The 17,220-nt window shown below is 44.4% G+C and overlaps 1 protein-coding gene across 1 annotated transcript in view; it reads right to left on the bottom strand.

Moving 5' to 3' along the window:
* cux1a (cut-like homeobox 1a) overlaps positions 1–17,220 on the bottom strand; it is a gene marked incomplete at its 5' end in the record, with an annotated part of 106,184 nt that overhangs the window by 2,178 nt on the left and 86,786 nt on the right. The window contains 6 exons of the mRNA XM_080014211.1: positions 1,335–1,523; positions 3,317–3,622; positions 13,738–13,897; positions 14,164–14,520; positions 15,436–15,947; positions 16,222–16,323. Coding sequence (XP_079870337.1) covers positions 1,335–1,523; positions 3,317–3,622; positions 13,738–13,897; positions 14,164–14,520; positions 15,436–15,947; positions 16,222–16,323 — 1,626 coding nt within the window. The remainder of the gene's footprint in view (positions 1–1,334; positions 1,524–3,316; positions 3,623–13,737; positions 13,898–14,163; positions 14,521–15,435; positions 15,948–16,221; positions 16,324–17,220) is intronic.

The following is a 17,220-nucleotide window of genomic DNA, read 5'->3' as shown; positions in this document are numbered from 1 at the left end:
GAGCGCTGATATTTTGCAGCCAGATTCATCTCGACAGCGCCTGGGAACACATAGCGACCCCCTCGACCACCCCCGCCCCCCCAGTGCGCCACGCGTACACACACACACACACACACACACACACACACACACACACACACACACACACACACACACACACACACACACACACACACACACACACACACACACACACACACACACACACACACACACACACAGCAAACAAATTCATGCAAGCCCTCTTTGTGCTGGTATTAGACCCCTCCCCACCTCGTTTTTACACCAGGAGCAACGTGGCAAGTGGAGATTTGACTCGGGTGCCCATCGACATATCTGGGTTAATAAAAGGATGAAAAGAGCATTCACAGATCTCTCTCTCTCCCCCCTGCTCCCTCCTTGTCTCACTTGATTCTTTGATTCCTGATGTGCTGCTTTGCTGGAGGTGGCGCACACTGATCCCAGTTCTATTTGGATGTTTGAAGTCAAACACCACAGGCGATACCTTTTAAAGGCCACCTCCAGCTCATTTTTCTTCCCGCTTTCCCCCTCAATTTCTCTCTGAACAGAAAGTGGGGGTGCGCTTAGCAACTGAAACCGAAAAACACACACACACACACACACACACACACACACACACACACACACACACACACACACACACACACACACACACACACACACACACACACACACACACACCTCACCTTCAAGCACCAACCCATGCAATTACCAGACAGGTCGCAGACCAAACCCGAATCCCAAACCACACATGAATACGAAATAAACCCCAATCAACCTCCTAATATTAAACATCATAAAATAGTGAATAGGGCTGGCAAACAATTACAATAATTAACCATGACTAATTGCATACATTTGTGGAGTTATTTTCAATTAATCAAAATCATTTTACCCTAAAGAAAGATTCCATTTAAAAGACAAACAAGCCTTACATGAAATGCTATATTAAAATATGGAACACAATAAAATAAAAAAACATGAAATAATAACCCAGTTTGGGAACCCCTTGAATATAAAGTATATAAAGTCTGTGTTACATGAAGTCTTTCATATTGAAACGTTTGTCATTTGATTGGTTGGTTAAATAGTATTGTAGTGAAGGATGTACTGCACTTTGACAGCACTGATAAATAACTAAATTAAAATATTTAAATAGAACTCCAGTTACAATAAGTCCAATAACACTTGCTACAAGTTTTTTTCCTCCATGATGATTGGTTGTAGTTGCCAGCGGAGGCACGGCCTCTAAACTCCTCCGATTGGACAATAACCAGGAAGCCGCCGCACCGCAAACTGCAATGGTTCCTCACCTTTCTTCTCCATGCGCTTCATGTCCATCAGCTTCTCCACGTTGTGTTGATCACTGAGCCAGAGCTGCATGCGCACGAAGGGCTCACGGCCCTTGAGGCTGAGCTTGTGCCAGGGCTTGGGCCGCGCTAGCAGGTCGGACACAGAGCCCTGCGTCAGGCCCAGGATGGTCTCGCCGAACAGACGCTGGCCTGAAGGACGAGGAGGAAAGTGGGGGGAGTGAAACCTTGCTTCGACTTTGCTCCAAACTAAAAAACCTGCACCGAAATTAAAATGAGGTAATCCAGAACAGCGTTAGGACGGTTGACTCTCAATGAAAAGACTGATTCAAATGGAGTGGAAAAAAATGATTATAATGATTTTCCTTTTCATTGGTCTCATGTATTTGTTTCATTCTTTATAAATATTTTCTACTTGACTTGGAGAAAATCACATCTTTCATCTTAACTGAAGTGAAACAAAAGCTGAAGTAGGTTTCAAAATTAAAATCTAATTGAAATAAGTCAGGAAAAATAAATAGTCCAGACATGACTCAAAAATCTACACTGAAACTAAAATGTAATCTTGAAATACTAGTAATAGTAATAGTAAATTGATGTAAATGTATATTGTATTTACTTTTCAAGACCAGACAAAGGTGTTAAAATTCTTCTTTTGTTGATTTATTGGTGTCTCCTGACGACTGTGGAGGCTCATTTAATCTAATCTATGAATATCAAATAGAAAGACAGATATGTAACAAGGCAAACGGCAGATTCTGGTACAACCGCTGCAAGAACGAAAGAAAGAACAAAAAAGATTCAGCTCCCGGGTCGGCAGGGAACACCCTATAGCTTTGTGTTTGTGCTTGATCACCTCCGCGGGGTACAGAACGTTAATCTGCTTCCCAGCAAAGACGGGTAAAGCGCAGAGAATACTTGTATTAGGGCGTTAAGCACCCGCTGTGCCCCTATCACAGTTTATCAAATGCACACCCAGAAAAAAATAGAGAATATCCCTAATTTAAGAACAGAGCCGCAGCGGTGCAAATGCAATCACCGCTCCCCGCGGGCCATAAATCAAAGTACACGCCTATGATTGTAAAGTGGACAATTACATATATGACATGAAGGATCGATTTGAAAAATAAATAAAAATAAATTGGAAAAAGTGTTGCAGGAAGGAGAAACCGTTGCGCCCCTAAATACTGTGCTTTTTTTTAACGTGGAATATTTTCTCATGCCGTTTGGCCACCCTGCCGTGGCTTCAGGGAGGGACACAAATTTAGGCCGCATACATCCTTTGGGCACTATGGAGCCGGACCATAAATCAGATTTATCAGCTCCATTTTTGGTGGGATGTAGGTGGTGGTGGTGGTGGGGGGTTGCATCCACGTTATTTCGTTATTTTTTTTTTTTTAAAGAAGAAGAAAAAAAAAATGAAAAAAGAAGGAAGAGAACCGCTTAAGGCTGGGCTACGCCGATTGCATTTAGGGGCCCTGGCTCCATCTGACCGTGAGGGCCTCTTCCCAGCGGCTATCTGAAATGACTCCATCCATCATGTAGTCACGCAAGGGACAGGATCCACAGAAGAGGAAGAGAGATCAAGGTGGAGGCTACGAGAGTGGAGTTTAGCGAGGGGAGGGTAGTAGTAGCTGTGGCATTGGTGCTGGGAATTCAACAGCTTTAGTGAAAGCTGAGATACAAGACCCCAATCAAAATAAGGGAAACACTTGATGAAGTTGGCCATTTGAGCTCTGCACTCACTTCTGACATTACGAAATAGAATCATCAATTTGTGATGAAAAGTACAGACCGCTGGTTTTCATTGAAGGACATTGTCACACAGATACGTAGATTCAATGGAACCTTTAATATCTTGAGCCCCTGCACCTGCAAAGTGTCTTCAGCACAGGCCCTTCGCCTGTGCTGAAGACCGTGGACACCGTGTTGAAATTGACTTTAATCTTTTTCCGCTGCAATGCTAGAAACCCACAGCCACTCACCCAGGTTGTTGTCCGTCAGCACCTCCTTCACCTTCTTGGTGATGGCGTAGGTGTCCAGCTCCTGCGACATGGCCACCATTTCCTGGACGCTGAGGCCGGTGTGGCCCGGCATGGGCAGCGGCGTGGCGGGTCGCAGCTCGCAGGGCTCGCCAACGCCGGTGTCACAGCCCGCCGCCGCCGCCGCCGTCGCACGGTTACCGGCCCCGCCTGCTGCTTGCTCCCCGAGGCTCCTGCCAGAGTCCTCCACCGAGCTGAGGGGCGACTCGGGCGTGGGGCTGCAGCTGGCGGAGGTCTTCGGCGTGATCTCTGAGGAACGACAGAGAGAAAGAGAGAACGAGTGAGTTGCAGAACAACACCATGACGATGAACACAATAATACACAGGATCTGATGTTATATCTCTTGTGCTGATAACTCACAACTTCACACACTGGTCCCTGGATTTCAGGGGCCAAACACTGACGCAGACAACTAATACGCACATAGTAAAAGCCTAGAGAATGATATTGTCATTAACCAAATGTAATTGTCATATTAGAACCACAATATGAGTCAAATGAGTAAATATTCAATAATATACAATATTAAAACAAAAAATTAAAAATATTTACTTCTAACAATAATTATTTTTCTTCATTGGTTATCATGTTTTGTTTTATCGCTCTGAGGTCATGACAGCTCCCATGAGTCATGACAGCTCCCATGAAATTTAACACATTACACATTCATTCAATGTACTTATGTACGTATGTCATACGTATGTCAATGTACTTAAATATAAGCACTTTTCATGCATTTATTTGCTCATGTTATTTAGTCGTATTTTCTCTTTACATTTATAATTCATGTCAATAATGCCTCATTGGATCCTCATTGCAAGCAACAAGCAATTTCCTCAACCCATTCTTAAATCATTTTTGAATGGGCTGAATCTTGAGCCCAAATGTAGTTTGTAATGTCCGAATCTGATAGTTTCACAGTTTAAGTATGAAACCATTCTGTTGCATGTGAAACCTCATTTTAACACCTGAAAAAAAAGGATAACTATTCATATAAATATATAGGAGTAGATATGCAAGTGTGTTTATATTAAAAGGGAGTTCATAAAAAAGGACAGAAATGTTTTTATTTTAAAGCAGTAGATTAACTTAAACTCAGTAGTGCTGGTATCAATTAAATGGCTTGAAGAGGTATTGAAGGGTATCGAAGTCCAGGCATGGGTATCAGCACAGATCTATTTTGAAACAAAACCCAATATAATCCTAGTTTGTCCTCCTGTGCCTGGGGCATGGGGACTATACACTGCATGGATATGTGTATGCAACGTTTGTGTGTGTGTTTGTGTGTGTGAACTAAACGGAGGCTACACCTCATCCATCTCCCTCTGTCAATGCCGGGAGCAAGGCCAAAGCGGGCGCGTGCACACACACACACACACACACACACACACACACACACACACACACACACACACACACACACACACACACACACACACACACACACACACACACACACACACACACACACACACACAGACAAAACCATTAAACTACCATGGCAGTAATGATTTTAAATTTAAAGTATGTAATTTTGTTATATAACAAAATATAATAATAACGTAATAATATTAATGTAATAATAGTGTTCACTACTTTGTACAAGAATTTCAACACAGAAATTAATAATTTTTTAATTTTATTGCATTTTCTGCTAAAATTCTCATTACCGCAATGCATCCAGCTCTGTCTGAGTGCATGTCATGTTCATTTAATGTAAACAGAGTAAAATGAAAATATTCTGGAAAAAAAATACGTCACTAAGTCACTTCCTTGATGTTTGGCTCCAGTAGTTACAGTTTTTTTGCCTGGTAAAATTCATAAAAAATCAAGATAAATTATAAACTTGCCCGTCTGGTAATAATGCTACATGATGCAATGATACAAAATGTAGACGCTCTGCCTCCTGAAGAGGTTTCATGAAAGGTGTTGTTAAGTTTATGCTTTTATATCATACGAAATGTGTAATCAATCAATTATTAGACATGAAACATATAATAATTGTTTGATATGTTTGATATATGTTTTACAAACACTCTTTTTCTCTCCCTTCCCGCCACACACACACACACACACACACACACACACACACACACACACACACACACACACACACACACACACACACACACACACACACACACACACACACACACACACACTCTCACTCTCACTCTCTCTCGGTAATCTTATGTAAGTTTTAAAACTGGCTATCCAAATAAGGTATACAGGAGGATCTCAGTCCATCCAATGTATGGAATTGGCTGGATGCCCAGAAGTGCAGAGAAAGATGAAACATACACAATACCAAAATTGGATTTAGAAAGACATATAAAAACTGAAGGAACAGAGAGGAACGTCAAATTCGTCCTCTGTATCATCTTCCACTCTGATTCATCAGTTTTATTGTTGCTTTAATTATTTGAAGAAATACTTTGATTCTTTGTCCAACTCGGAAAAAGTTGCTCTGTTCTTTGTATGATTTAGAGGATTTATAGTAACTTGTTATTGGAAAGAAACTGCTGTATGCTCTTATCTTTGGGAGGCCCAACCCACCAAAGAACCCATTTAGTAATCCGAAGGTTTTTTGCCCCCACACTCCCCGATGGCGCAGATGAGACGGGCCAGTGGTGCGTCGGGCACCCGCACGTTAGCCTTTCAATACGCCACGGGGTTTGATTCACCCTCTGACTCGCTCATGCGAGCCGATCTGCCAGGCCAAGCACATCTGGTACCTACACCGGTAGCAGGGGGCCGATCCCCACGCCCTCTCTCCCCAGCTTGCTGAAGCGGTGAGGTCCCTGCAAGGGGCGCTGTAACCTAGGTGTATGTTATATTAGGCTTGGGCGATCGTGCAAAATTCCAATCACGGCTTGCTGGGGGGCAGCAATCGCCAATATACGATTTTATTGGGGGGGTGTGCACACGGGGGGCGGGTTTGCGCATGCATAGAACGTAATGTAATGTGACAAATGTGGTCTCCCTGTTCCAGAGGTGCAGGATTTATTATTTACAAGTAAGGTATTGACACAAATACATCCCATTTTGAATAAATTAAGGTCCCATAGCAATGGAGACGTGTCCTGACAGTAGGGACACAGGTTTTTTGGGAACAGAACGGGACAGTCCCTTAACTCAGTTGTATTTAAAAAAAAAAATTTCATACATGTAGGAAACCGGAGCTGGGGGTCCATGTGCGTTTTTTTTTTATTTTGAGCACCTGCCCCTCTTAAAGTCTCTGTACAGGACTTAAGAGGGGAAAGTGAGATCCGATCACCAGTGGTTACTCAACAGCTCTGAGCTGAGTGGGGGAGAGCCCGTTCCCCCCTCTCTCTCTCTCTCTCTCTCCCATCTGCTCCAGTTTCAGAACACGGTAAACTGCACTTACTTCAATGCTCAGATTTTCCATGGCAAATAAAAACTGTTTTTTTAAATCGTCCGTCATCAATGTCAATCCGATGGAGTCGATTGCTGATAGGCGATTAAAAGGTAAATCATCCCAAGCCTACATATTATCTGCGTTTCTAGCACAGACTATTATCGAAATGTGACACGATAAGGTTCATATTTGTCCGGTAAAATAAATTATTTTCAGATACTGGACAGAGTTTTACAATGGTGTAAAAGTGCAATTGCACTCACAAAATTCCAAATACTAAAAGTTACATAGAACAGAGAACTTCTGTTTCTGTAATGAGACCTTGTTAATAAGTTGTCGTAACTCTTACACTGTGTGCCGAAACAAATAAACTTACAGATTCTGCTTCCTCAAGGGCAATATCGAGGCGGATAGAAGGAAATGCCACAATGTTGCCTTCCCCAAATGTAGTGTTGGTCCGACTGGACATTTGGGATGTCACAATGTTGTAGCCGATTTGGGATGTCACAGCGTCACTATGTCATAATGTCGACTGGGAGGGAAAGGACTTAAGCACAGACTATATAAACTATTCATTTAAATATTATTTACCAACTGTTGATATTTTGCTGAATTTGTCCTGTTCCATTTAATTTCATTGCAGACAGTCATCGAGTGACAAAAAGAAATCTTTAGCGAGGGCTAGGCTGACAGAATTCAGAGAAACCCAGAACTGCTGGAAGACTACAAAAGTAAGGAGGGAGAGGTTAGGGACTGGAGCGGTTACAGCAAGAGTAATGCATGTGTGAGCCATTCAGTCACTGTCTGATACATGCCCCGACAGCCGCACGCACGCACGCGCGCGCACACACACAGACACACACAGAGTCAGTAAGCCATTCAGTCTCTGATATAGGATGACGTGTCCATAACAGTATGATTTTTCCCACGTTTTCAGACAGGCTTGTTTCATGTTACGCTTTATTTCAAAAACGAAAGCAAAATTGTAAAAACAAAAAAACTCAAGATCTGACAACATGAAAAGAACAAAAAACAGTGGCGGGAAAACTCAAAAAGGTATTACAGAAGAAAAAAACAGCTAAAAGCTTTATTGGACCTAACACCATCAACCGAGGAGAGTAATAAATGCACTTCAACATCTTCAAGAAGCAAATGGAGAAGTTCAAAATCAATTCAAAATCTTCAAGAAGACACAACCTCCCCAAGAGAACATCCATCGGACCTCAGCAGGTAAATGTCCCTGCCATCAACTCAACTCCTAAAAGAAGAGAGACATCTCCACAGACACAAGGACCAATGAAGACATCTACCCAATGGAATCACCGGGTAGATGTCACAGAAGAAAGAAAACACTATCAAAATTGAGGTCAAAGTTGGGCTACACAGAAGAGAAGCTTCCAGAGAGGACCAAAGAGATGGTCAACCTTAAGAAAAGACTTGAGATGATGGCCTAGAGGAAGCAGGTAATTGTCAACATGGAAGGCGGAGAGGTCGAGAAGAAAACTACAAAGAGAGGTCAGCAGAGAACACTGCCCAATAATAGCCAAAGACTAATGCATACACTTGTTAGCCGCTTCCGTCATCAAGATGAAGTCTCAACTGTAATAAATGGGAAATCCGGAGAAATTAGGAAAAAGGGCAATATATTCCATAACAGAGGCTTGACGGACACTATGGCAAATCTTCATAGAAGATTTCTGTCTGAAAATCACAGGCACAACCTTTCCAAGGCTAAATTCTTTCAAACTTAAGCCATTTTGGATTGGCCAGAAAAGAGTCACAGACAGGGAAACATGTGTTTTCAAAACGCATGAAAACTTTGGCTTGAAGATAAAGGAGCTGCACCAGCTTGGGGTCTTAAGCCCCCTTTCCCACATGGAAGCCATAACATCGCTGGATAAAATAAATATCCAGCAAAGGCAGCAGGTACAAATCACAAAGTCACAAATTGGCCTCCTTTACGTAAAAGTTCCGTATGGAGTCTGTTCCCACATTAGATGACTGTTATGGATACATTACGTAATGGGTTAGGGTGAGTACGTTATGTCTACTGTAGATGTGATTGTTTGGACAATCCGTCGGCAACGGACGGACAATCTGAATCCTTTTTTTTCCCACCTGGCTCTCAAGAGACCAGAGCTTCGGTTTTCCACGCCCGCCCTTCCAGACAGACTGGGGACAGAATCCCCGTCCCCAGATGCAATAACCCAAACCCAATGTTATTAAATCAGTGTGATCATTTTCAACCTGTCCTACACTCTCTGCCTCTGGAGAAGGAGCTTAATCTCCACCAGTTCTACCTCTCCCCGTCCGGCTTCGCATTCCCTCTCCGGCTCAGCGCTCTGGTGCAGCCAGTGGGCAAACTAAGTGCTTGTGCTGCAGTCTAAGCGCTTAATACTTCCCGAAATGACATACACTATGTAGTGTCCCTCTTCATCCCAAACTCTAAAAGACACATCTAGGGTCTGAGTGGCATTTTAAGAAGAAAAATAACAACATTTTTCCGAATGTTTTTTTTTTCCTTCCCGAAAACAGATTTTTGTGTTTTTCATTAATGGTACAAAATAAATATTCATATAAACCTACTATTTGTGCTTTGCCGGTATTCAGATTCGGTATTCAGATTCGTGCTTGTCCCGGCAATGTTACTGCTTCCATTCCCACACAATTCCATTCCCAGCCGTACTGGAACATTCCCATAAATTATGCTAAGTCGAGAGTGGGAAAATTTACAGAACGACTTTTACGGAACATCGACACCAGCTCCATACCTCCATTGAAAAGCTCTTAAACTTCTCCAGTATGGTGCAACGCCGTAGTATGGTGTTGCACACTACCTCCAAGTTGATCTCATTACCGTGAAGCGAGGGGGCCATTTAATCCCCTGGAATGTGGTTGACTGATTCTCTAATAGTGCATTATCCTGCTTATACCACAGCTGCCTTGCCAAAGTAATTCATTCACAATTGTTTTGAAGTTTAGAAACAAATGGTTATGAGATACAACCAATCAACATTGGGGGAAAAAATAGTACCTGCTCCCAAATGAACTGGACTACTTCCATACTTAAGTGTGTGCAAATTCTACACATCTGTTCTTGTTAGCATGGTTGTTCAGAATTTATGTACCCCCATGTGACAAGTATTGACAAACCAGAATATGGTATTTGCCCGAGGTGGTCGGTCATTTTTCAATTTTTTTCCAAAGATTTCATGCTTGAAATCTTCTAAACCAAGACTTTGTGAGAACCACCCGTACAACAGGAGAGTGTGCACGTGTGTGCATTAGTGATACGCGGGTTTGACACGTGACCTGCAGGTCCCCCGGGTATACCCGCGGCTTGGACAGGTGAGGGTCAGCAATAAACGTTCCGAATAATTGCGGGTGGGTTGCGGGAAGAAGAGATTAAAATAAAAGCAATATAAAGTACCATATAGACTATTCTTTGGCAAATGAGTGCATTTGTTAAAAAAAACAAAAACAAAGAAAAAAAGCGGGTTTATGCAGATGCAGATCTAGAATTTTATAACTGTCCAGGTGTTGGGCAGTTGCGGGTGGATGAATGGCAAATGCCGGCAGGTTTGGGTGATGTCAGAGCTGACCCACGCATCACTAGTGTATAAACGAGAGAGCAGAGTTGGCAGTAACGCTGGGGTGGACGACAACCAAATATCTTCATGATATTTGAAAATATGGAATATACTATTTTACATTAAATATTAACCCCCCAACTAGTGTCTCTTCGGGTGACAGGGATTTTCAGGAGCCAAGAGAAAGCACATGATTTGATGATGTCATTTTACAATTCCAGTATGGACGGGTGAAAATTCAGCAATAACGTTGCTACATAATATTGTTTAATTGTAGAATCACTAATATGCAATCATTTGTTTTTCGACACTATCCAGCCTCGAGTTCCTCCATGCCCACACAAGCAACTCCTTGGACTTGTTTGAGAAGTCCTGCTCACACAAGGCATTTTGAGATTATTTGTGTGTGTGTGTGTGTGTGTGTATGCATGAGTGCATGTGTGACCGTGTCCCAAATGTGTGTGCACATTTTCCGTTTTTGTTACCCCAATGTGACTGTGTTGGGAATACACTTGATGTTGAGCATAACGACAGCAGTGTGGGAAATGTTCTTTCTTCTAAAACATATCCCTACATAAGACAGGTTGGAAGTAAGCCTCACCGTGGCCCTCTCCTGGCAGCAAATCAATACTTGTTTGCAACACTGGTTGCTATTGTCAGGCGGCATGACTCTGACTGAGCTCATTTCCTGTGTAGTATGAGAAGATGCAATTCCGCAATCTGATTATTCGTGATTGATGTCACATTCAACGTGACGTTACGATCCCCAGGTATTCCAAATGGATTCAGAATGGGGCTTCGCCGATGGTTGTTCTATTTTGGTCTGGTGTAAACAGCCCACGCCCCTGTGACGTAAATGACTTAATGTGTGCCTCTGTGTTTATTGTCTCTTTGTGATGAGAACCATCTATGGTGGCTTCGTCCGCAGTTGCTGCTCTTGTATTAACAAGGAAACTCGGCTTTTCCTGCTTTGGTAACTTTCTCTGAGGTCACTCTTTCAAAGTTCGGCAGTCTGAGATAACTCAGCTGGCTAACTAGAATTATCCTCCCTGGATGCAATCTCTCTCAGACAACACATAAAGCGTCTAAAACAACATTAATGTGGTACTGGCATGAGTGCTGGGAGTCCTTGGGCGTACTGATGGCGAGGCGGCACTCACCGCTGTCCCAGCTAGCGTCTCCTTTAATTCGCTGGGATCTAATTAACTTGTCTGCGGTTGCATTGGCTCCAACGGTCCTGTGTGAATGAGAGTGTGTGGTTGTGTGTGTGTGTGTGTGTGTGTGTGTGTGTGTGTGTGTGTGTGTGTGTGGGGGGGGGGGGGGGTTGTGTGCGTGTGTGTTAATTAGCAGTGAGCCCAGGTGTTTTTAGTTTTGGAAATAGCTCTGCAGTACGTAACCAACCCATTCCTGAAATTGTCAAGTTGTGGAGATGTCCAGCTTCGCAAGATTTTCTAGCACTTCATGTGACTTTACAGTATGTTAACAACCACGGGCTCCGCTAAAGAGATGTCCAGGGATATCAGAATCAAGGCGGTTCACCTCCACCGACAAGGAGAAGGCTACAAAAAAACTCTCTCTCAATGTTTGAATGTAACTATTTCCATTGTCAGAAACATTGTTAGAAAATGGAGGATAAACCGAACACCTGCAGTCAGGTCTCTGGAAGACCAAGAAAGATTCCAGACAAAGTATCTCAAAAACTGGTGGGTCTCACTATGGGGAGGTCCTCTACGAGACCTGAACAGAAGCTTCATCTGTGCCAGCCTGTCATGGCTGGCGTAATGTAATTAAAGCTTCTGTTGAGGTCGGGTAGAGGCGTTCCCCGTAGTGAGACAAGAAAATAATGCTATGAGAGAGAACCTGGTGAGTTTGTAATAATAATCAGTAGAGGGGGGGGACGACCGACTATCCATTAAGGAAACTGTGTTTTGTCCGATCACGCTCGTCATCCTCATTTTGAGTTTATATCCATGATCAGAGATTTTGTTATCATTTGGTCTCATTGGGTATATCTGCTCTACGTCACTGACAAATATATTGTGTGATCTGATCACTCTCACATGATAGGAGCTCCCCAACCGAAGCTACAGTATGCCGCAAATCAGCCGCAGAACTGCTTTATGGCAATATGTTATGTCATGGTGATTTACGTTATTTGCATGTGGGAGGTGGATGGAGGAATGTGGCGCTTCGGGAAGTTGCTCATTGATCATGGATGATGACAACATTTGGCCGTCTGCTTCCGCACCGCGACAAGATAAACTGAGGGGCGAGCCGAACCCAAGCAGCTTTTTGTTTTCTGATCACGTTTAGTACATGTAGAAGGCAGGTAGCGTCAGCACAATTGATTTTTCCACCAGTGTTCGCCATACAATACAAGTCAGCAGCTCCTTTTACTGCCTTTGTTAGGCAACTTAGGCAAGGTTGTTCGGATTACGACCATCCAATCACGACTACTGGGGTACATTTTACGGATACCAATCCCATAACGACAATCATGTGATCGGCCCACTCCTAATAATAGAAAATACCCACACATCACTCCAAAAGAGCTGCAGAAAAACAGCATCAGACACGGTTTTGTTTCTAGGACAACGATACAACGCATACAAGGCATTCATGGTAGAGTTACTAGAAGGAAAATGTCTGAAGTACATCAAAGAGATCTCTCGGGGAAGCATGAAGCCATTTGGAACAGTGTGCTTAGACTGGAAATAACTTTTGGCCACAACCAAAGAAGGTAAAAAAGGATGTAGTATTTGTAGAGAATAACACCTTTCCAACTGTCAAGCATGGGGGAGAAGATTTGTGGTTGTTGGGTTGCTGGGGGCGCAGGAAATATTGTATGGGTGGAATGAAGAATGGATTACATCAAATATCAAGAGATTCTACATTAGAGGCCAATGTTTGAGTCAGTCAAGATATTGAGGTTGAAGAGAGGTTGGGTATCCCAACAAGACAAGGACCCAAAGCATACCTCAAAATCAACCAAGGACCTCCAGGAATGACAGGTGATGCCTTTGGAATGGCCATGACAGTACACGGACTTAAATACTATTGAAAATCTGTGGCAAGATCGGAAACATACCATACACGCAAGGAGGCTGAATGATATTTCCAAACTAGAAGTGTTATGCAAAAAAGAATAGGGAAAAATCCCAAAAGAAAATTTTGAAAGACTCTACTTAAAGTAAAAAAAAAGTTACAACAAAAAAATCAAATGGTTTAGAGATTGTGTAACTTTCTGTTCATTGAGATATTGATTATCACATGCATTTCGACCTGGGTGCCTTAACCTTCGTGTCCCTGTGTATTCTCATAAGTGTTTCTCATTAACTAGCTGAAGTTCATGTTTATGTGCGTGGGCATCTGTTGGGGGTTGAACCTCCCTCACCTTGGGGCTGGCCCTGCAAGGGCAAGTCGCTCTGGCCCAGCTCTCCGTTCAGCCACAGCTGCATGCGGATGAAGGGCTCGCGGCCTTTCTGCGTCAGCTTGGCCCAGGGCTTCGGTCGGGAGAGCATGTCACTCACACTCCCCTGAGACAGGCCAAGTATCTGTCATCGCAACAACAATAGGTTCACACAGCGAGAAGAAGACAACACAAATTTGTGTAGTTTAATTCTAACTTGACAATATTTCTGTAGTAGTACTAGTACAATGTTTTTTCTTTTCCCCAAAAAAAGCCATGGAATCTAACTGAAAGACAGAATTTGTAAAATGTTTGTGTGAAAGGCAAACTTACAAAGATTTCATAGAGAACGCTGTTGTTTAGGATTGTATACTTGCTAACTGTCAGACACAGGCTTTGAGGGGGTCGCACCTTTTCTCCAAAGATGCGCTGGCAGATGCCGTTCTTGGCCAGCTTGTCCTTCACCTGCTGGGTCAGCTCCTGCGTGTCCACTTCCTGGTACATGTAGAGCTCGTACTGCTCGGGCCTCAGCGGGGCCACGACCGGCCTGGGGGCCTTGCCTCCGGCCGCCATCAGAGGGCCACCCAGCGTGCTCAGGCCAGCTCCCGGACCCAGCGGGGACGGGCTGTCGCGGGGGGTGTCGGCGCGGCTCGGTGGGCCCTGGGCCTCGGAGCCTGCCTGTGAGTGCGGGGAGTCGGCCCGTGGCCAGTCCTTCCAGTAGTCCAACGAGGAAGAGGAGGGGGAAGGGCCAGCTAGCCGGGGGGCCCTCTGGTGGAGACATAGAGAGATGCAATCAGTTGGAGATGGAGTGGGGGAGGTTCGGTGGTGGTTCAAGATTCAAGATTCAAGTGGTTTTGGGTTAGAGGGAGCGGTCTTGGGCAAGACATCATATTTATTATCGTTAGCAACTATTCTTACTGACGTGCCGCAAATCTTAGTTTCAAGGTAGAAAGAAGCACCTGGAAAAAGCAGAAAAAACATGCAAAGATTGTATGGAATTGCCGAATAGGTGAGGAGGTCTGTTGAATGATGTATGATGGAAATATAGTCAAAGCTATGATAATTTTAATACTGGCACCAAGCAGTCATAAAATATCAAATATTTGTATCTTTATCACTCCCTGCACATCGGATATGGGATTTTGTGTTATAGAGAACCTGGTGTCCCAACAGCCCAGGGTCATTATAGGATTGGCAGGGGCCAATTGATTGATTAGTTACGTTCCAAATCAGGTGTGTACAACAAATAAATGGGCCCTGGCGACTTGGTGGCTTAAGCTGTGCTGTGACCTGGCAGGGCTGCGGAGAGCGCCGCCGGGTGCCTTCCGGCAAGACACAGTGTACACCCCACCAGTGGACACCTCACACACACACACACACACACACATACAGGCGGTCCCATCACACTCACGCACGCACGCACGCACGCACGCACGCACGCACCCACGCACACACACACATACACCACTAACACCTGCTGTGAACCAACCCCAGCACCCTCCTGGTTGCATTCCTCTCCTTTTCTCCCTCATTTACTGCCATAACTATGACAGGAAGAGGCCACGTGACCAGTTGCTGTTCCAGTTGGATTAACTCTGTTTTTCAATTCATGTTGTCCCAGCAAAATATCCACCCGATTTCAGCTACAGTAGAGCGTCAGGGGGAGCCCTCAACCCAGCCTACCTCTTTGCTGTCCTCCTGACTCCTGGCCTCATCACTCGTCGCGGCCCATCCTCCCGCGTGCAGCATGCCACTCCACCACTGCTCCCGCCAGCATCCCCGCCCCGCCTTGCTCCCACCACCATCCATTGGGCCCCCTCCTCCTCCGCTGCTGGCCTCCCCTGCCGCCCCGACCCCCTCTCTCCTGGCTGAGTCAGAGAGGAAGTCCACTAGGGAGGAGGGCAAAGGCGTGGGTGATGAAGAGGGCGGGGCTGTGGTGGAGGCCTTCTTCAGGGAGAGGGCTAGTGGGGAGAAGGATAACAGCGGGCCTCCGAGGAGCTTTGGGGAGAGCAGGGCAAGGTCAACGGGGCCCGCATTGGATGAGGTCTGGAGGATGGGCTCCAGAGTCGCCTGCTGGGCCTCCATTTCCCTGCGGGCCTGTTCCAGTATGGAGTTGATGCTGTCATCGGAGCCTTGGCCAGGGCCAGAGCCTCCTGTGTTGTTGCCCCCAGTAAAGGAGGGCTGCAGGGAATCCACTGTAGGGGACAGAAGGGGTGGAGAATGCAAAGTTGAAAACTAAGAGCGACAAAGACATCTGCTGGAAGCAGTTTGAAATGTAAATCAGAAGTATAAAAAAAACTAAAACATATGCTTTTTATTTCTAAGGCGCAGAAAATGCCTCCCAGAACATTGTTTTCCGCCAACTGAACAATGCGTCCAAATGAAATGAAAAACCATGGAAAAAGGGTAGAAAGCATCAATGAATTTCTATTGAACACATTCCTCTGCATCTATGGATGGACTGCTTACCAGCTTTCTGGACTTGCAGCTCTCTCTTGGCCTGCTCCAAAATAGACTTGATGGCCTCGTCTGAGCCAGTGTCTGGGGTGCGGATTCGGGTGGTGATGTTACCTTGAAAAGATAAGAATAATTATCTAGGGTTACCAGATGATAGAAGAGAACAGCCAATGGTCAGAAGCAGAATGGGTTATTTTATTACGCGACTGTAAGTCTAACTGTGGGGAAATAAGGCAGTCTTAGGTGAACAAGCACAAATCTGTCAGGGTAAAAACTGAAGACTGAAGCAGCTCAAATTAGAAGATGGCTTGGAATGTGAACACTCAACAACCCAGCAAGAGGACTAACAGAGAGCAGGGTACAGAAACATGGGGAACATGGTGTCATTGGGGCGACACAAAGGGATGCAGAACAATAGGGACAATGAGGACCCCTAAGGAGGAAGAGACAACAAGGTCTGAAATACTGTCCGAAATGGAATAAACCAAATGCGTACAACAGACAACAGCTACAACGAAGCAGGTTGTAGCTTGACTGGACAGATTTTGGTGACACTTCAGTCACATTGCCTTGTACAGCAAACTAAGGGACAGCACGTTTTTAAGCAGCCGTGGGGGGGAATCATCAGCTGGGTACACAAGCCCTTACACAGAAGATGAACCATATGTAAACACTGTGTTTCACAGAGGTGTTACTAGCTGCAAATAAAAAACACAACAGGCAACACTGTGAACGATAGCAGAAAAAGAGTATTCATCTTAAAAATGAAGCTGTAGTGATGTCAGCATAGCATTTAGGTATGCCAGTCCATATACAAGTCAATACCATGTGCACCTCTGTGGCACATGACACCTCCATGGTCCGTTGCCTGTTTAGGGGCACACTCAACATTTAATTGAAATATTGTAACAAGCACCAAGGTGATCCACTTTTTGAAAGTACTTCTACACTTTTAGTTGCCCACCATCTAAATGTTGACAGGTATGCTCTTATCAGGCAGCCGAGGGTGCT

The sequence above is a fragment of the Zeus faber genome, assembly GCF_960531495.2.
Source record: "Zeus faber genome assembly, chromosome: 14".
NCBI classification, from domain to species: Eukaryota; Metazoa; Chordata; class Actinopteri; order Zeiformes; family Zeidae; genus Zeus; species Zeus faber.
The sequence above is the reverse complement of the archived record's forward strand: the minus strand, read 5'-3'. Positions and strand labels throughout refer to the sequence as shown.